Genomic DNA, 20,675 nt, shown 5'->3' with positions numbered 1-20,675 from the left:
TTTGCTCTTTCACTTTCTGTTTAATCAGTACTTCCTATTTCTCAGTGTGTCTGTCATAAGAAAGCCATAGAATATTCCCATTATATTCCTATAGATGGAAAGACTTGCCATAGTTGTAAACAGTTATTATGCAAAGAGTTGTTATTTGTGCCCATGCATTTTTTTCTATCTGTGGTCTTCATTGACAGTTATTGTTCCCTCCAGCCTAATGTTATTAATACGCTTAAATAAAACTTGATTATGCAAAACTTTTTATTATATAGAATTATGATTTTTTGAACTTAAAGGAAAGAATATGAATTGTTTATTTCCTATACTCCCTCTTGAAAAAGTAAAGTACACATTTTGTTCATTGTTCTAACCCCAGGTTCTAGGACATTCTCAGGCGAATAGAAGGTTGAATGAAATTCATTTATTAATGGAAATTTGCTATTTTATTCATTCATTCGTTAAGTAAACTTTTCCTTAGCATAAACTATGTGTCAAGCATGTTAATAAATATCTATTGATTCTAGGGCTAGAAACCCATTCTGCTTAGGAAAAGATTACACTGGCCTTTAATTTAATGAGATATAATTTATATTTTTTCAGCTTTATTGAGGTATAATTGAAAAAATTATAAGATATTTAAAGTGTACATAGTGATAATTTGATAGACATACACACTGTGAAAGGATTCCTCCCATCTAGTTAATTAACACACCCAATGAAATGTAATCTACATTTTAAAGTGCAAACCTACATTCTGGCTTCAATTCTCTGAAGGACTTTTGGGAGGGTATCAATTTTTTGTCATAACTCTCCTTCCTATATAGTGTAATAAGATCAGATAATACTGTATATCTCTAAGCAACTGTCTGACTGCCATCTGGTTAATCGGAACTTTAACCCTGTATACCAGATACCCCTGGGGGTAAGCCAGACACTAGAAGTCCACTAGCAAGAAAAAAAAATCACAAGTCAAGATCTCATGAGTTAACTTTAAATTTATTCTTGGTTTAAAGTTTAGAATTTGATCCCTTAGAACTATTTAACTCCATGTTTGTTTTTTTTAAAAAAAGTTAGTGCTCCTATTTGATTAATAGTAAAAATCCCCCTTTGATCACTTGACTATTCTCTACTAAGACAAAAATTTTTAAATCTCATCTCAAAAACAGTATTTGTTAGTCATGTAGATATCAAGGGTAAAGTGAAATCCCAACCTCAAAGGCAATCAAATAGGTGTGTTCTTGGAGAGTCATCTGTCTATGGCCTTATTTTTTGATGTTAAGATTTTTAGCAGTATGCCAGCTGCTTCACCATATCAGTCAATCAATCAATCATATACTTGTGTCAGATCACATTCTGTAGTAATAGCAGGGCCGGATCACCAAAATTAATAGGAGTTTCAACCCTCCAATTCAGCCAGGATCACTGTGCTAACTTAACCAAAATCAAAAGTAGTGCCATGTGTGAAGATAGAGACACACTAGCATAATATGGCCTATTTATATTGGTTATATTTAATGGTTATAGTCTTCGATTGAACTCTGGATGTGTCATCAAACCAGAAGGCCACCTTGAAGATAGGAATGTCTTTCTGTAGAATCAAACTCTGCCTTATAAACAACAAAATATATTTCTTTTTCATCAAGGGTTTTCATTTTCTTTTTGAGATTCATCTTTGTCATATTGGGTATGAGTTGCCTCATTAACATTTGTTGCTTTCTAAGGGTAGTAGGCAGAATAATGGCTCCTGAAGATATCTATGTCTTAATCCTCAGGATTTGTGAATATGTTAAGTTACATGGCAAAGAAGAATTAAGGTTGCAGATGAAATTAGGGCTGCTAAGTAGCTGACCTTTTGACAGGGAGATAATCCTGAATACTCTGGATTAGTCCAGTGTAATCACAGTGGTCCTTAAAAGTGAAAGAGGGGATCCCAAGAGAAAATCAGAGAGGTCGCAGAGTGAGAAAAAGTTCAACTTGATAGAGGAGGGGGGCCATAAGCCAATGAAAGTGGGCAGTCCCTAGAACTGCAAGAGGCAAGAGAATGGATTCTCTCCTAGAGCCTGCAGAAAGGAATGCATGCCTTCTTACACCTGCCAACACCCAGTAAGACCCATTCAGGGCTTCTGACCTACAGACGTATAAGATATTAACTTTGTGGTAATTGTTACAACAGCCAAGTAAACTCATATACTGAGGAAACAGGTTTTTTTTCAGAAGCATCTGTCACTGAAATTGCATTAATAAAACAAAAGTTAAAATTTTCAGAATTTTCTTAAAGCATTGTCCATTCGTTCATTCATTCGTTCATCCATTCATTTTCAGGAGGTAATCCGTAGCAGCCAGGTCGACATTGCAGGACACAGCCAGGAAATGGAAAGAAATGAACAAGAAACTTCCAAAGCACACAAAATTGATGTTCTTGGAACAGAAATGGTAACTATTTAGAAAGACAATACTTTCCACACAGTTTGCAGAACTGTGTGGAAATTCTGACCTTGTTATAAACAGTTGCTTTTATTGTCCTTTTACATATTTAATATCAATACACATCAGTGTCTCTTTCCGTACTTTGGGGTTGATATTCTTTGAAAAATAAAATGAGCACCCTAAAAATATAAGTGCACTTTAGGTGTCAATTCATATTTGTTCTGTTATAGCATGAACCCATGCATTAAAATAAATGACCAAAGTGTAATCAATGTGCGCTGAAGTCTTGGAAGAAAATCACGGTGCAATGAAGAATATGTGTGCAATACTGAAATAATTGACTTCTTAAAAACAATTATTTATTTAAAATTATCTTTAAACACAGGTCTCTCATCTTGAAAAACACACTGTGGAAATAAATCAAGCTTCTCCACTCCATCAATATGTTCAAGAAACAGGTAAGAATCTGGTATTATTTCACCCCAATATATCTTTTTCCTATTGATGTTTCTGTGTTTGAATGGAGGACTTCCAAAGCACAAACCTTCCCACTAAATAAAGTTAGTAACTATGACTTATGATCCCAAAGGGGACAGAGTAGTATTTCTATATATAATTAGGTTCTGCCTGTGGTACGAGATGCAATAAGCTTCTAAAATAGTTCATTGCCCTTCAACCCTATGATGTATTCATCCAAAACGCCTAGAAGGTGATAAGCCAGCCACCTCTGAATTGCATTTTGCTCAGGGATCCAGGATAAAACTTGATGTTATCAAGCTCCCTGGGAACAGAAAAGTTATCTAGATTGTATTACTTTTAATAACAAATTTAAGCACGTTTAAGTCTAATCCTCCAACCCACAGATATGAGATTAGACTACAGACAAACCTGTGCAAGTTTGCATAAGATGGGTACAGGGTGTCTTGCCTATAAAAGTGGAATGAGAAGTTTTGCTGTCCCAAAGTGCTAAAAGGGTAGATTTAAGCCAACTGTGACCCAAATGTTATTTGACTAGATCTGAGTTTGGTTTTATTTTAGTTTTGCTTAAAGAAGTAGATCTTCCTTTTCTGTTCTTCTACTGTTCTTTTCTTGTTTTATAACTTTTATTATTCTTTTTGAGCATAACAGCAAAACATGCTTGTAGAAAATTTGGAAACTACATACAATTAAAATAAACAGCACTTTCATTACTTATGACTTTCCATCCAGAGATAATCACCACCATTTTTCCTCCTATATTTCTTGACATATACTAACTTACATAATGAAATATTGCCATATGTATACATTTATATCCTGAATATTTTTACTTAACTTACATTATGAGAAGTTTTCCATAACATTATAATGTCTTCTCAAACATCATGTTTATTAGTTACATAATATCCCTGGTGTTGTTTTCTGTTTGTAGTCATAGATACACCTGAGGATGAAGAGATTCCAAAGGTTTCAACTAAGTTTTTAAAAGAACAATTTGAAAAGTCTGCCCAGGAAAAGGTCCTTTATTCTGACAAAGAGACGACTCCAACCAAGCAGATTAAGGTAAGATAATTTCTCTGCACAGAGACATATTAAGTGTAAAACCAGATGGAAATACATAACATTTTCAAATTCTTGAATTTTTGAGGTGGTTTTTCAACAACAACAAAAAATATTCAGAGCCAGTGCTTATTCTGTTCCGTAAGAAGAATATTATTCTATACGAGAAAAGCAGTAGAAAGAAAACTTTTCTCACTAGAAGAAATTAGGGAAGAAAAAATTAGGTATGCACTAAAGTTTAATAACTAACATTAAAGTAATAAAGCCAATTAAAAAATGTCAGCTACTTACTCTGTTCTGTTTAAAATTCCAAGGAAAACAAAACAACCCTCAAAAGTCCTTTAAGACTTTTATTGTTTCCCTCTAGATTACTCTGCATAGCACATTACGTAAAGGAGGAAAAATAATCAAGATTACGTGTAAATGTTAAAATACTGAGTCGTTGATGTATTGAATAGGGACTATAACTCTAAAAAGTGCAAATAGATTCTAGGGCAGATAGTAACAAATACTGACTGTTGCTCCTAAGTAGGTCTCTAAATGGAGTATACCACCCGCTGTTCCCAGTGCAGATGTCATAGCAGGTGGACAGGTGAATGGCAGTGCCTAAAAAGTCTCTACCACTACACTCATCTTTATAAGATTTGATTTTCTCTCCCTTAAAGATTGAAAATGAATACGAAGAGACTTTAAAGCCATCATCAATTGTGGGTACCTCTTCCACTTCTTCCACTTCAACCAGCCAGAGGAAGGAAACATCAACCACAAGATACAGTGACCACAGTGCCACTTCCTCGACTCTGGCACAAGTTAACGCCACTTCTTCGGAAAAGGCAGAAGAATTTCCTCCTCCCCCACCCGACATACTTCAAACTCCAATAGATGTGACAGCATTCTCCCAGTCCCCTGAACTCCCCAGCCCTCCTAGAATACCACCAGTCCCCAAAGAATTATATTCCAAGCAAAGAAATTTGTATGAATTAAACCGTTTATATAAACACATCCATCCTGAGTTAAGAAAAAACTTAGAAAAAGATTATATCAGTGAGGTTTCTGAGATTGTTTCTCGTCAAGTGAACCTGGGGAGCTCAGTTTCAGCAGATGTGCAACAAGCCCGGTATGTTTTTGAAAATACGAATGACAGTTCTCAGAAAGGTCTGAACTCGGAAAGAGAACACTTGGAGTGGGATGAAATTCTGAAGGGGGACGTGCAGTCCATGAGATGGATCTTTGAGAATCAGCCATTAGATTCCATTAACAATGGCTCTCCAGATGAAGATAACATCTCCAAGGGCATTGCTGATCGAGAAATCATTGCTGGTGGTGATGTGAGATATACAACATGGATGTTTGAAACCCAGCCCATAGATACTCTGGGGGATCATTCTTCTGTCACTGAAGAAAATGCTGAGAAAATCCCTGAGCTAGCCAGAGGAGATGTCTGCACAGCGCGGTGGATGTTTGAAACAAAGCCATTAGACTCAATGCATAAAATGCATCAAAGTCAAGAAGAATCAGTAGTAACTGCCATAAAGAACATAACCGGGGGGGATGTCAAGACTGTGAGATACATGTTTGAAACTCAACATCTGGATCAACTTAGACACCTTCACTCAGTAGATGAGGTGCACCTACTGCAGCTCAGGTCTGAGCTCAAAGAAATTAGGGGAAATGTTAAGAGAAGTATAAAATGTTTTGAAACTCAACCATTATATGTTATTAGAGATGGTTCAGGTCAAATGCTAGAAATTAAAACCGTTCACAGAGAAGATGTTGAAAAGGGGGATGTGAGAAGAGCACGTTGGATGTTTGAAACACAGCCCTTAGACACAATTAACAAGGATATAACAGAAATTAAAGTCATCAGAGGAATATCCATGGAAGAAAATGTCAAAGGTGGGGTGAGTAGGGCAAAGTGGTTATTTGAAACCCAACCTTTGGAGAAAATCAAAGAAGAGTCAGAAGAGGTCATCATTGAAAAGGAAACAGTAATAGGTACAGATGTCTCTAGAAAGTGTTGGATGTTTGAAACACAGCCATTAGATATTCTAAAAGAAGTTCCTGATGCAGACCCTCTAAGGTCTGAAGAGATAATAGGGGGTGATGTACAAACTACTAAGCATTTATTTGAAACACTTCCAATAAAGGCTTTAAAAGATAGCCCTGATGTTGGAAAACTTCAAAAAATTACTACTTCTGAAGAAGAAAAGGGGGATGTTAGGCACCAGAAATGGATTTTTGAAACCCAACCTCTGGAAGAGATTAGAGAAGATAAAAAAGAGTGCATACGAACAGTGAAACTTGAAGAGGTTGACAGAGGAGATGTAAGGAATTACACACGTATCTTTGAATCAAACAACTTAATTAAATTTGATGCATCGGATAAAATAGAGGTGGAAGGAGTCACAAGAGGTGCTGTGGAGTTAAATAAATCACTCTTTGAAACAACACCATTGTATGCCATTCAAGATCACCTTGGAAAATATCATCAAGTAAAGACAGTCCAGCAAGAAGAAATCCTAAGAGGGGATGTAAGAAGCTGTAGGTGGCTTTTTGAAACAAGGCCCATTGACCAGTTTGATGAAAGCATTCATAAATTTCAGATAATTAGAGGAATATCTGCTCAAGAAATACAGACTGGGAACGTGAAATCTGCTAAATGGCTGTTTGAAACCCAACCTCTTGATGCGATTAAATATTTTAGTAATATGGAAGAAGTAGAAAGTAAAACTGAACAAGCTACAGATATTATTAAAGGGGATGTCAAAACCTGTAGATGGCTTTTTGAAACCCTGCCAATGGAGTCTCTTTATGAAAAAGTTTCATTAATGACTGGCAGTGAAGAAATTCATAAAGGAGATGTCAAAGCCTGTACTTGGCTCTTTGAAACTCAGTCACTTGATTCCATAAAAGATGACTCCGAAGCAACAGTCAAATTGCAAACTGTAAAACAGGAGGAAATCCATGGTGGGGATGTTCGTACAGCATGCTTTCTTTTTGAGACAGAAAATTTGGACAGCATAAAAGGAGAAGAAGGAAAGGAAATCAAGGCCGTGGAAATGGATATCCAAGCTGGGGATGTCTCCAGCCTGCGGCATAAATTTGAAAGCCAGTCCTTAGATTCTATAAGTTCCAGTTCAGAGGACGTTTTGAAAAAGATCAAAACCCTAAAGACTGAAGATATTCAGAAAGGCAATGTTTTAAACTGCAGGTGGCTTTTTGAAAACCAACCAATTGATATGATAAAAGAAAGCCAAGAAGGTGATAAATTAGTTAAGACAGTGACAGACATACAAGGTGGAGATGTAAGAAAGGGGTGCTTTATTTTTGAGACTTTTTCTTTAGATGAGATTAAAGAAGAATCTGACTATATTAGCACCAAGAAAACAATGACTGAAGAAGCAATAAAGGGTGACGTAGAAAGCTACAGAATGCTCTTTGAAACCCAGCCACTCTATGCAATTCAAGATGGAGAAGGGTGTTACCATGAAGTGACAACAGTTAAAAAAGAAGAGGTAGTTCATGGAGATGTACGAGGGACAAGGTGGCTTTTTGAAACGAAACCATTAGACTCCATTAATGAATCAGAGACTGTGTATGTTATTAAATCTGTCACACAAGAAGACGTTCAGAAGGGAGATGTTAGTTCTGTCAGATACAGATTTGAAACCCAGCCACTGGATCAGATTGCAAAAGAGGCGCATGATATTGTGCCCACTGTAGACTATATTCAAGGTGGGGATGTAAAGACAAGTAAACAATTCTTTGAGTCTGAAAATTTGGATAAGAAGACTTATATAAGAACAGTAAGTGTCAATGAAATACAAAAGGGCAATGTTAAAACATCTACTTGGCTATTTGAGACCCACACTCTAGATGAGCTGAGAGGAGAAGGGTCAGGATATGAAAATATCAAAACAGTCACCCAGGAAGATATGCAGAAAGGTGATGTGAAGCAGGCAGTATGGCTTTTTGAAAACCAAACTTTAGATTCTATTAAGGAAGCAGATGAAAGCATCACAAAAATCACCAAGGAAGAAATCCCTCCTTCTGATGTCAAGACAACTACATGGCTCTTTGAAACTACACCCCTTCATGAATTTACTGAAAATAGGGTAGAAAAGGTGGAAGTTATTGGCAAGAGCATTAAAGAAACCTTAGAAGAACTCTACTCTCAAAAAGTTATTGAGGCTCCTGGAATCATCATTGAAGCTGACGAAGTTGGGGATGTTCGAATGGCAAAATACAAGCTCCTGAATCAAGCCTCTCCTGAGATACAGAAAGAAGAAATCGTCAGGGTTGACCTCAGAAGTATAATGGTGAAGCTACTTTCCAAAAGAGACTGTAAGAAAAGAGAGATTTTGGTTAGTGAAGAAGAGAAGGGAAACGTTAATTTGACCAAAACTCAATTATTAAACAGATCAACAGAATTTCATGCTGAAAAAGAAGAGATAGTGAGTGGTGATGTCCAACAAGCGATAAAAAACCTGTTCTCCGAGGAAGGATCTGTAAAGAAAGGCATTTTGATTCAGGAAGATGAAAGAGGAGATGTTCACATGACTATCTATTGTCTTCTTCATGAAAATGCTGGTGACACAATTAAGCGTGAAGAAGTAATAGGGGGTGATGTAAAACGTACCGTTCATAATTTGCTATCTTCCGTATCAAACAATAAAATATCTGAAAGGGCTAAAATCGATGCCTCTGAGAGGGGAAATGTTCAGTTTTTTACAACATGCATAGAAACTGGAGCTTTGGATTATCTCAGACAGCTCCAGACATGGTCAAATGAAACACTAACAGCTAGGAAACAAGAAAAAGAGGAAGACGTAATTGGTGGCGATGTAGAAGGTACAAAACTGTTATTAAAGAAAAGGCAATCTCAGGTTGAACGTACTGTTGATGAAACTGACATCATCCCAGGAGATGTGCATAATACAGTTAAGGTTTTTCTGACAGAGCCTCAGAGTACATCTTGTAAGTTACCCAAAGAAGAAATCATAAAAGGTGATTTGAAGTCAACCCTAAATTCCCTGAGCCAGGCCATAAGTCAGAAAACAGTGGCTAAAACAGAAGAAATTATAAAAGGTGACATGCTGGCCACACTCAAGTCACTTAAGGAATCAAGCCAAAAATGGAAAGAATCTAAACAGCCTGATGTCATCCCTGGGGATATAGAGAAAGTTACTGAATGCCTTGAAAAGACTGCAAACACAAGGATGGAAATCCTGAAAAAGGAGCTTATCCGAGATGACCTTGAGGCATCATTAAGGAACCTAAAAGAAGCACAAAGAGCTTTCAAAGAGGTAAATAATAAAAGTGTAATCAAAGAACATGTGCAATCTGTGATGGTAGGATCTGAGGAAGAGCAGAAAACCGAGAATCATCAGGTGGCTGTCCAGAGGGACAAAAAAAGCGTTCTTCAGCCAAGACCAGGACCATTTGAGCCGGCAGCCAGGTGGCAGGGGGGAACAGACATTCTTAATCAAACTATAGGCAAATCTTGTCATGGGGATTTAAGAGAAGAAAGAACTGAGGTTAATCTTCCAAAAGCCCCCAAGGGCACCGTAAAGATTGTCATAGATCGTGAACAAAACAATGACGCTCTTGAGAAAAACCTTAGAAGGCTATCTAATTCACAGCACAAAGCTATTAAAAATGTGTTGGAATCAGGAGACGGAATGGGTATCTGGACTGATAACACAACAGAGCAACATCTTAGAGATGAACGTGTGAGTGGACAACTGACTTCAACTGTGTCAGTTAGGGAACATCTAAAAACCAAGGAATCAGAGACAGTGAGAGAACAGAAGAAGGATGCTGTCTTTACCCAATCTATTGATAAAACAATTGGAAAGCAGCAGACTGGAACTTGTGAAGTGAGGAATGACCACCAGAAGACTGAGGCTTTACCTGACAAGAGTCCTAAAAATACCAAAAACACTAAAACATCAACAGATACACAAAGCTCTAAGCCCAGTTTAACCCAGGGTCCAGTCAACAACATGGCTAGAGAAACATGTGAAGTTTCAGAGGACTTTCAGAAGCAGACTCTGTTAAAGCAAGAAATGCAATATTCTAATAAAGATATAAAGAAAAAGAACGTGACCCCTCAACCAGTGTGGCAGACTTTGCCTGTGGATCAAGACATGTCAAATGTAACAGAAGTGAAAGTCGCCCAAAAAAGCCACAATAAATTTAAGGCAACTGACAAAAAGCAGGCTGATATTCATCTGAAAAGCCAGGACTTTCTAATGAAGACAAATACTTCCAAAGACTTAAAAATGGCGATGGAAATGTCCTTTAATTCAATCAACTGTAACCCTGAAAATAATGCAAAAGAAAGTGAGTTCCCTCTTCCACCTCCATCTCCACCTCCTCCCCTACCTTCCAGTTCATCAGCTGAAATTGAATTTCCTCTTCCTCCTCCACCTCCTTTCATGATGTTGCCTGAAAAAAATGTGTTTCTTCCCTCACTGTCCACAGAGAAGATAAAGGCTGAATTTGAGAATTTCCCAGGCCTCCCTCTTCCTCCACCACCAGAAGATGAGAAGTTTGAAAGAGAATGTCTAGCAATGTTTCCACCACCTCCCCCTCCGCCAGCTCCATCTCTAAAACCAGCACATCTCCTTTCCTCTTCTGTTCAAGAAAAGCACAGTGGAGCATTCATACAATATTCCCAAGAAGAAGCCTCAAGCTCTCAGGCTAAAATCATAACAGGAAAATCTGGAGGACGTTTGCCACCTCCCACACTCCCCAAACCCAAATTTCCCAAGCAGATAGCAGATAAGAAGAATCATAGTTCCCCAAAAGTTGAATTGGAAAATTCACCACCAGATATGGAATGTAAAATTACTCCCTCAAAGGATCAGAAAAGAGTAATAATGGCAAGTAGCAGTGAACACATAGAGACAAAGCAGAACGTATCTAGAAAAAGTCTTGATAAAAGAAAACAATTATCTATGGACTCTACAAGGTCTCTCTCACAGACAGTTCCAGAAACTTCACCACCCAAGGAAAAACTGATAGCACCTCTCGTAAAATCTCATTCATTTCCAGCAGGTTCAGGACAGCAAAGTCCTAAACCTTATATGAGAAAATTTAAGACGCCTTTAATGATAGCTGAAGAAAAATACAGACAACAAAGAGAAGAACTTGAAAAACAGAAAAAACAGGAGAGTTCTTGCTACAACCTAGTCAAAACAGAAAGCCAAAATCAAAACGTATCAGAGTTGAAAAAGGAAGTGCTGTTACTAAAAACAAAGGAGGAGGTCCCCCTAGCCGGAATGGATTCAGGGGTCACTGTGGCCCAAACCAACCCAGTCTCTCGAAGTCTTTCTCAAGTACTAGGAGTGTGTACCGATAACCAGCTTTCCACAACACCAGCAGTGACATTCACTGCCAAGAGGCTCCAACATGTTCCAACAGCCTCAGAAGACAAAGATACCGTGAAAAAGGAAGTTTTGCAGAGCTCAAGGGACATGATCCAATCTAAATCAGCTCGTGAAATTAAACAGAGTCACCAAGAATGTAGGACACAGCAAACACAACAGAAGAAGTATCTGGAGCAGCTGCACTTGCCCCAAAGCAAACCAGTTTCCCCCAGTTTCAAAGTTAAAGCCATCAAGCTTCCAACTCTAGACCGTAAGTTAAATGAAACAAACCACAGCTCTGAAAGCCATGAAAGGCAAGCTGAAGTTGATGTTCAAACCGTTACCAAACAACAGTACCAGGAAACCGAGAAAACAGAAGCAAGGACTGAATGTAGCAATCAGCAATTGGTGGCTGAAAAATATTATCAGTTACCGACGAAGGAGAAGACAGTAACAGTAAAACTGCCTACAGAATCCACAGAGAAAAGCCACGAAAGTAAGCTCAATATATTTCACGAGGAGCGAAAAGAATTTAGAGAATCTGAGAGTGGGAACCTTCCAGGAAGTGAAGAAACAATTCAGGGACCACTGATGATTGGTCCGAAGAAAGAAAAACTAGTAGTTGAAAGAAAACAAGAACGTTTGAATAAATCAGCCCAGAAGGTAGTCAAACAAAAGGTTACTGATGCACATCTTGATTCACAGACTCAGAATTTTCAGCAAACATGTATACAGACTTCTGAAAGTCAAGGTGAACATAAAAAGTCGCCCCAGCCATGTAATAATCTGCGGGAAGAAAAATGTCTTGGCATCAAGGGCATACAACAGAAACAAGTCTTTTCTAACACTAAAGATTCAAAGCAAGAGATTACACGGGACAAATCTTTATTTTCCTCTGTGAGAGAATCCCAGCAGGATGATGGAAAATGTGCTGTAAATATATTGGAATTCTTGAGAAAACGTGAAGAACTACAACAGATTCTGTCTAGGGTAAAAGAGTTTGAAGCAGAGCCAGATAAAAATGGCATTAAAACATTTCAGATGCTCTTAAATATTATTCCAGTATGGCTATTAAGTGAAGAAAAAAGAGAATATGGAGTTCGCATTGCTATGGAGAATAACATAGAAAAAATCAAAGAAGAAATAATGCACGTTAAAACTCAGGCAGAGGATATGCTTGTGTCCTGTGAAAATATAATTCAAACAGCCATGATATCCTCTAAAGCAGGAAAGCAGAGAAATAAAGCTACTAGTGTTAATGAAACATTATCTAAAGTGTCTAATGCTGATGTCAGCTATAATAAAAACACTGAGCAGAAAGAAAATACAATTGTAGAAAAAACAGAGCACCACCAAGTAGCAACTCATCAAGAAGCAACTGCTCAGCATCATGTGAAAACCCATCAGGAAATTAAACTAGTTGATGCCAAGGCTTCTCCTCCCTCTTTAAAAACACGCCCGCCATCACCAACTTTCATAACAATCGAGTCTACTGCACGGCAAACAGAAACCTCTGCTAAGGATAAGCTTTCCCAGTCCCCTGAAAAGGACAGTTTTGCTGAACCATCACCAAGACCTGTGTCACAACCACCTAGAATTCTCAGAGCAAATACCTCCCCGTCTCCACCCAAGAGTCACTCGGAACAGCTTGTCAAACTCAAAGACACCACTGCGAAGTTATCCAGGGGGACCATCCCAGCTTCATCCATAACCCCGGTTCCCATTGTAGAGAAGAGGACTGAGATCATCACATCTCCTGCAACACTTCGTCGTCAAATTAAGATAGAGGCTCGTGGTAGGGACTCTCCACCTACAATCACAATACCTATAAGTGTAAATCACGCTGATAGTGGTTCCTTCAGAGAATCCATGGAAGCTCAAGAGGAAGAAAGGAAAGTAGGGAAAAGGGCGACTTACGTTCACAAAGATGGAGTAAATTCCACTAAGCGCAGAGTGCCAGATACTGTGAGTTTTGACACAGTCGAAATCATCCGCCAAGTCGAAAAACCTCACCTATCAGAGCACGTGCAGAGGTATGAAGCTGCCAACCGGACTGCTCAAATGGCTGAAAATGTCATGAATGACCATGAAAATGAAATAAACGGATGGTTCAGGGGATTTGAGGATGGCCTAGGTTTTGACACAAAGTCAAATAGAAGAGTTTATTATGCAAATGGAGAAGCAAACCATAATATAAAACAAGAAAGTCATACATTTTGTAAGGAGGAATTTGGATTATCATCTTTAGAAAGCGCTAGCTTTACCGGCTTTTCTCACAGTCATCCTAGAGAGCTGCAAGAAACGATGCCTGTTAAGCCGCCCAGCATCTGCTCTGAAACAAGATCTCTAAGTGAACTTTTCTCAGGTGTGGATGCATTTGAGAGTCAAGCTGTTGGGTCGAAGACGATGGTCTCTTCATCACAAGGCTCAGAAGCTGGCAGATCTGGCTTTGACTTCAAGCACGCCCCACCAACCTATGAGGATGTCATCGCTGGCCATATTTTAGATGTTTCTGATTCACCTACAGAACTCAGGAGGAATTTTCAACAGACGTGGCAGGAGAGTGAAAGAGTTTTTAAAAACCTGGGCTATGCAACCTCAGATGCTTCTGCAACTGAGATGAAAACCACCTTCCAAGAGGAATCTGCATTTATGAGTGGTAAATGAGCTTGCAAAGAGTGAAGTAAGATTAACCCATTTAAAGGCACCTGTTCCATAACTAAGACGATTTGCAGATAAAAGAGTACCTGGAAAGTACTAAACAACATAACCTAAAACTAACAGCTTTCCCTGGTTGTTGATATCCTTCCCTTTACAGTGCTTGCCTTTACTACTTACTCTTTACAAAGGAATTTAATATGATTCACCAGCACTGTGTGAGAGTTAACAAATACTACTATATAGATTATTGAGACCTGTGTTTGTCAACGTAAATAAGGCTTTGGATAAAGCAGCAGGTATAATAATAATTGTTATTGTGATAGTATTAACTATTATATGGAACTATATATTTATTAATCATTGTATACCATTAGCACATTATGAATACGTCTTATGAAAAGTTATTATTTCAACCACTTGTTACAGACAATATTAAATAATATTCCTTGACCTACTATTGACAGATTTTTAACTGTCAGACGTAAGTGGTGTTTGAGCTTGAATTCAACACAGCCTGTTAATAATCCAAGAAACAGTTTACACTCTTCATATGTGTTTTAAGGATTTTTATTGATTGGGATCTCTGACAAAAGTGTAGGTATGGAATTAGACCTTTTGTATATAAATTATTGTTACTGAGTTGGATGGAATTAGCTTTCTCTACTGCCACTGTTTTTTTTTCTATAAATGATTTTTTCACCTTTTTTAAACCCCAAATTATAGCTCAATTGGCCTCATTCACAGATGAACATGGACCATAATTTTAAAATATGATTATATTTGGAAGGAGGGAGATTTAAAACATATGAAGTTAGTACAAATTTTTTAACGTCAGAGAACAGCTCATTTCTTTATATTTTCCTGCTTTTTACAATTAATGAAGCTTCACAATAAAAAGACTTGACGTAATTAATGTAGTGCATTCTTTTGGACAGATTGAAATAGCAAGTTTAAAAGTAAAAACTGCTGAAACTAATAATTCTGCCTCTATCATATCTGCAACATATGTGTCTAGTTTATCAGGTTAATATGATTTCTTAATGTACTTGCTTCTGGCATAATTAAGCAAAGTTGTCTAATTAATTTCAAATGCTCAGTTTCTAAGCTAACTACAAACAAAAAACACAAGGAAAATGGTATTAAATATAGAAGTGTGTCTCCTAGTAGAACAAAATCAACAAAGGGGATTTCTCAGTAGCCAAAATTGAGCATCAAAGCATTAAAGCGTGTGTATTTTTTTTATATAAAGAACATTGAGCATATATGCTCTTGTATATAACTACTATGAAAGCTTACTTATTCTCACGGGATTGTTGTGAAGATCAAAACAATACTCCGGTGAAAGTTCTGTGTCAGTTTTGAACCATTATACAAACACTGGTTAGTAATATAACTACTGTTATTCATAGGAGCTGGCATTCACATGCAAGCAGCAGCATGGGACTGTAGGTACAGGGAGGAAAATCATAAGAGGCAGATATAAGAATCCCCAGAGGCATAAAACCTTAAGCCGTTTAGATTGAGGACAAATGGCCCTGAACATTTCAGTGTATTTAGGAGGCTCATCTTAAAGTTAAGAACCGGTGTTAGAGAGTCAACACTAAGCCATCAAGAAAATATCTAAACAAACACAGGATCAGCTGAAAAAGATATGTATATATTTTGGGAAAATCTCTTCAGAATGCTTTAAAAACAAACACTTTGGACCAAGTTAGGTGTAAACCTTTATATATATGGAATGCCGAGTTATTTAGAATGATAGGTGCTCTCAGGGCTCCTCATGGCTGAGTTCCCTATATATTTTCTTTTTAATGTATTAAAGGTAATGAACACGTTATACTCATGTATTATTTCCTTAAATAATAAAATCCACTTTTACGATGTATAAATAATAGAGACACCAGAATAAGGTTGATTGTGCCAGGACCTTAAACCTGATGGTGGGTTGCCCTGCATCCAGAGGAGCCAGGGCAGTAATGTTAGCGCTTTCTACTCTAACTGCATGGCCAGTTCATATGCTGTTGCTGTTTGTTTTGTTTTAACAATGTGACTGAAGACAATATTACATAAGCTTTTATAAATTTTAATTTTTAGAAACTGCAACTCCAAGACAAGGAAATATGTATACTTTGTCAGAAGACGGTTTATCCAATGGAGTGCCTAGTAGCAGACAGGCAGAGTTTTCATAAATCCTGTTTCCGCTGCCACCACTGCAACAGTAAACTGAGGTAAAATGTTTTGTGGTCTGGGGCACAAATATTTGAAGAGTCTGCAGTATACTTATAACATCATGTCTCTAGAAAGATGTCAACTTTTCCAGATCCTGTTGCCATCAGTTAAAACAGCACCAAACAGGAATGTGGTCGTGTTCTGTTATGTGTTGCTCAGGATGGCTGTGACCTTTTTCCTTTTGACATTTTGCTTTCTTAATCAAATCCAGAAGGGTCCCTTTTATCCCAGCATGGAGATCACATAAATAAGAAAAATCAAGTGTTACTCTCACCACCAACAACCTGCCCCAGTGGCATGCTCCATAGTGCAGGGGGAATGATCTTTCTAAAATGCAAATCTGAGAGCCCTTCTCAGTTTAAAACATATAATGGCTTCCTCTCTCCCCAAAGTTAACATCTAAATATGAATTAAAAGGCACGTCAAGATCTTGTCCCTTCTCATCTCCCAACACCCCTTCCTCCTGTTGCATGTTACTTTTCATGAATTTCTTTCAGTTCCTTAAAATCATTATTTTTCTGTCTCACATCTAGTTGGTTCTAAATGTTATTGCTGCTCCTTGGAGGAGTCTTCCCATGCCTCTCTCCCAGCTCTCCACCCAGCTAATAACCACTCATTCTTCAGATCTCAACTGAGACTTTATGTCTTTGACGAAACCTGCTTTAACTCCCCTATGTGGACCACAGCATCCCCTTTGCTTGCCCCGTTCTTAACACAATCTAATGTAGTTGTCACTGGCTGTAGGAAATGTATTAATGTTTGTCTTGCCAACACCTGGTAAACACAGATATACAATAAGGACTCAAAAATATTTATTCAATGACTGCTATTTTTAAAAATCATTATATAAAACCCCACATATACAAAAAAAAAACAAACAAAGCAAGTATGTGGCTCACTAAATTATTATAAAGTGAACATATTGTAACCACCGTCAAGGTCAAGAAATACGACATTGCTAGTCATTCCAGAAGCTCCTTCCTCCCTGGGCCCCACCCAAACACAACCTATCTCTTGCGTGTGAGTAAATGGTATCCTTTGTAGTAATTGTTTCCTTGCATTTTTATAGTTTTATTTATCCAAATGTGCTTTCCGAGATTCTATACTCTAGTTTTGTCTGTTTTTAAAACTCTGATATGTCTTTCACGTCTTTTTAATCTATAGATTTTCCATCCATTCCTTTCATTTCTTACTATCTATTTGTGAAGGATCCAGGATATTTGACGGGTAGAGTTTTCCACAGTCTGGAATTGCTGATTGCACACTCACAGTGCAGTTCACATGCTCCTTTATCCTTTGTATTTTCAACAGACTGTCAGCTGAATCTAGGTTCTAGTTTAAACTAAGATTAGATTCCTTTTGAAAGAACATAGGGAGTCTGCTTTTCTCATTTTGTGATCATAGCAGGTATTGAAGCTTAATACCTAGATCCATTAATTGATGTTTGCAAAATGCTGATACTCTAATTTTGTTCTTCCTTTTTCATGATGAGAATACTTTTATGGAAGATGCTTCCCCTCATTTGCTATTGGGTTACACAGGGGTACAACTGATAAAGGAAAGGCAGAATAAGTACATAATTCTTTCCCTTTATTTACCAGTTTTGTCAATGTATCAGTTATTTATTTAACAATTTAATGTAATGGTTTCTTACCACCTAGAGATAACCACTTTTAAAATATTTTAATGTCTTTATAGACTCACAGAGTTACACATATTCGACTGGTTTCAATCAGATGCAATTATCATCATTACTGAAACTCCAGTTATTCTATCCCTGGCCAGTGGAAGCCACTTCAAGTTGTCTCCTGAGTCCTTTTGACAGGACCTTAGTAATCTGTGATAGCGTCCTCATTATCTGATAGGACTAGATGTCCCATGTTCCTCTTGTGCATTTACTGTTCCATTTACTGGAACCAGTAATTTCTCCAAGCCTTGATTTCCTTTAGTGAGAAATGATATTTCAAGACTACAATCTTGATGCTCTTTCTACTGGGTTGATCACTATTTCTAAGCTTTTTTAGTGTTAAGAGCTAGTAAATATTTATATATAAAGAAAAAATATATCATGAATTCATAGTGATATTTCCAAATTGAATTCAAAATTGCATTCCTTTTGCTTAGCCTCTTCTCTATTACATCTGGACCTCCTTTCTTCCACTTCAGGGCTTCCGGTTCTCAAAGGAAAAGGAGATAACAGAATTAGACTCTCCCATATTCATTTGGACAACAAGTTTTGGAATCACAAAATTATCAGCACCACTGATTTGATTATCAAAGCATTAAAAAATTGCATTTGCCCCTCTGATCACCCACACCCCATTTTTTTAAATTGTCGTACTATGTCTTTGGTGTCATAGCATGTAGCCAATGCATGTCATATTATCTCCCTCTTTGCCCTCTTTTCACCTCAGTTTATAGATAACAATTTATTTAATGCTTGTCAACTGTCCTTATGTTGACATTTCCATAGTCATTCTGGTTGTTCAAGCTTATTTTCAAGTAGAGTCCTCTGAAAAGGCTCATAGAAACTTTATTCCTTGAGTTCTTACATATTGATAACAATTTGTGATCATTACAATGGAAGGTAAGTTTTGCCGAAAGTAAAGTTTTTGGCTTACATTTTCTTTCATTGAGTATCTTATAGGCATTATTTCTTTTTTATCTGACATGAAGTGTTGGAAAGGTCTGATAATAACCTAATTTTCTTGCCCTTATAAGTAATACGGTCTTTTCTTCTTTTTAGATACACAAAGGATTTTTTCTTAAACCTAGTCATTTTATTAGAATACTTCGTGGTACTGGTCATTCTGGATCAATAGTGTCAGTTATTTAGTGTGCTCTTTCAATATGTAGTTTCATACTTTTTTATATTGGGAAAGTTTCCTTAAATTATAGCTTTTTAATATTTAACTTGTTTCATTATTTTCTTCTTCAGGAGCTCCTATTATCTCTCAAATCCTTATCTCTTTTTTCATTTATGATTATAAATTTTCAGCTTTTGATTTTCCTGTTTTTCTTAAGATGCTTTCTATGGATTTGCTCTTGTGTGTCTTTTAATTTAGTTTTAATTGCTGACATACTTGATTTTTTTCCTTTTACTTCTATTTTCTTCCTGATATCTGATACCTTGTTTCTGACTTTTTCTAATTACAATTCATGCTGTTCTTTCAGGTCTTTTATCATTTTCTTAATGTCTTTTAGCTCATTTTGAAACATTAGGTTAAATTTTTGATGTTTTGAGAACACATTTTTCTAGCATGTTTTCATTGTCTGCAATGATATTATAACGCTCTTTATTCTTTCATTTCTTATAATAACTTCATATACTATTTGGCCTTGATACTTTCCTGTTGCTCATTTTTATATGGAATTAGTTTATACAAATCTTGGAAGGAAGCAAAATTCAGGATGGTTTTCCCACCTTCACAGAACTGCCTCTCCTGGTTTTCATATACTGTTCAAAAAAGTATGGTGGCTTGATGTCTTGGATTTCCTGCCTTGGATCCTCTCCCCCATGTTGATTGGGACCTTCTTTTTATTTCTGTCATCATTACCCAACTCAATTTTGATTCCACTCCCATAATTGTTTTTCTCAGGGTAGAGTCTTGTTCTAAGAGGGGATCTCAGTGGGTCAGTTTTGAGTTTGATTTTGCTAGCCTCTTCAGTCTTTCCCACCACAGGGCCTTTGCACTCACTGGCTTTTGAAATGGGCAAAACCCCTCCCAATTTCAGCTGCTGCTCTCTGATTGGCATGTGACACTTTCCAGGAAATATTGATTGCCTATTTTGTGGTCTCATATTGTCAGGTCCATTAGACACCTTCATTTCTCCCTCTACTGTCACCCATACAGATGTAACTATTATTCTAGTCTTGTAGCTGTTGTTGGTTTGTCCTTGCCTCCTTGTATTTTGGGGTTGGTGAGGATACCTTGTCACTTAATTTTGTTGTAGTTTTATCCATGGGTTTTAAGTTTTGCTTTCTGTTTTTATGTGGAGGTTCAGAAATATTCAAAAAATGCTGCTGCCTTTGACTAAATTTGATTTTAATTTTAACAGGCATTCTATTTGTTAATCTCTCCAAAGAGACAAGATAAAAAATTGCATAGGCAAGCTTTCCAATTCATTCAAAATCCAGTTAACAAGGAAGCTCAAATAGTTGATTTTTGCATGTATGCTATTCAGGATTTATTGAAAACTGAAACCCCTCACGCAATTCACTGAGTTAGCAAAGACTTAGTCCTATCATTCTACATCATCTATAACTACGTATGCATTACACTATAATACCTATTATACCAATACCTGACATACAGCATGAAATTCTAAATACTCCAAGACAAGTATCATGTAGGGCGTTAGTGATGACTATTATCTAACAGGAATGTTCAATTAATAAGCATATTCCTATTGCCAGTAAGTTAATTGTGCTGAATCTCTGACTCATTCTTGAAA

At 37.1% G+C, this 20,675-nt stretch overlaps 1 protein-coding gene across 3 annotated transcripts in view; it reads left to right on the top strand.

The window, feature by feature from the left end:
• Positions 1 to 20,675, top strand: part of XIRP2 (xin actin binding repeat containing 2) — a 340,525-nt gene that overhangs the window by 317,903 nt on the left and 1,947 nt on the right. For 2 of the 3 annotated variants that reach the window (XM_032637471.1, XM_032637470.1), the window contains 5 exons: positions 2,314 to 2,424; positions 2,804 to 2,876; positions 3,830 to 3,960; positions 4,623 to 13,989; positions 16,086 to 16,219. In XM_032637471.1, the coding sequence (XP_032493362.1) occupies positions 2,314 to 2,424; positions 2,804 to 2,876; positions 3,830 to 3,960; positions 4,623 to 13,989; positions 16,086 to 16,180 (9,777 nt within the window). In that variant the 3' untranslated portion in view covers positions 16,181 to 16,219. The remainder of the gene's footprint in view (positions 1 to 2,313; positions 2,425 to 2,803; positions 2,877 to 3,829; positions 3,961 to 4,622; positions 13,990 to 16,085; positions 16,220 to 20,675) is intronic. The other variant, XM_032637472.1, reaches the window with a different exon arrangement.

Source organism: Phocoena sinus, chromosome 7 (genome assembly GCF_008692025.1).
Source record: "Phocoena sinus isolate mPhoSin1 chromosome 7, mPhoSin1.pri, whole genome shotgun sequence".
NCBI classification, from domain to species: domain Eukaryota; kingdom Metazoa; phylum Chordata; class Mammalia; order Artiodactyla; family Phocoenidae; genus Phocoena; species Phocoena sinus.
The sequence above is the reverse complement of the archived record's forward strand: the minus strand, read 5'-3'. Positions and strand labels throughout refer to the sequence as shown.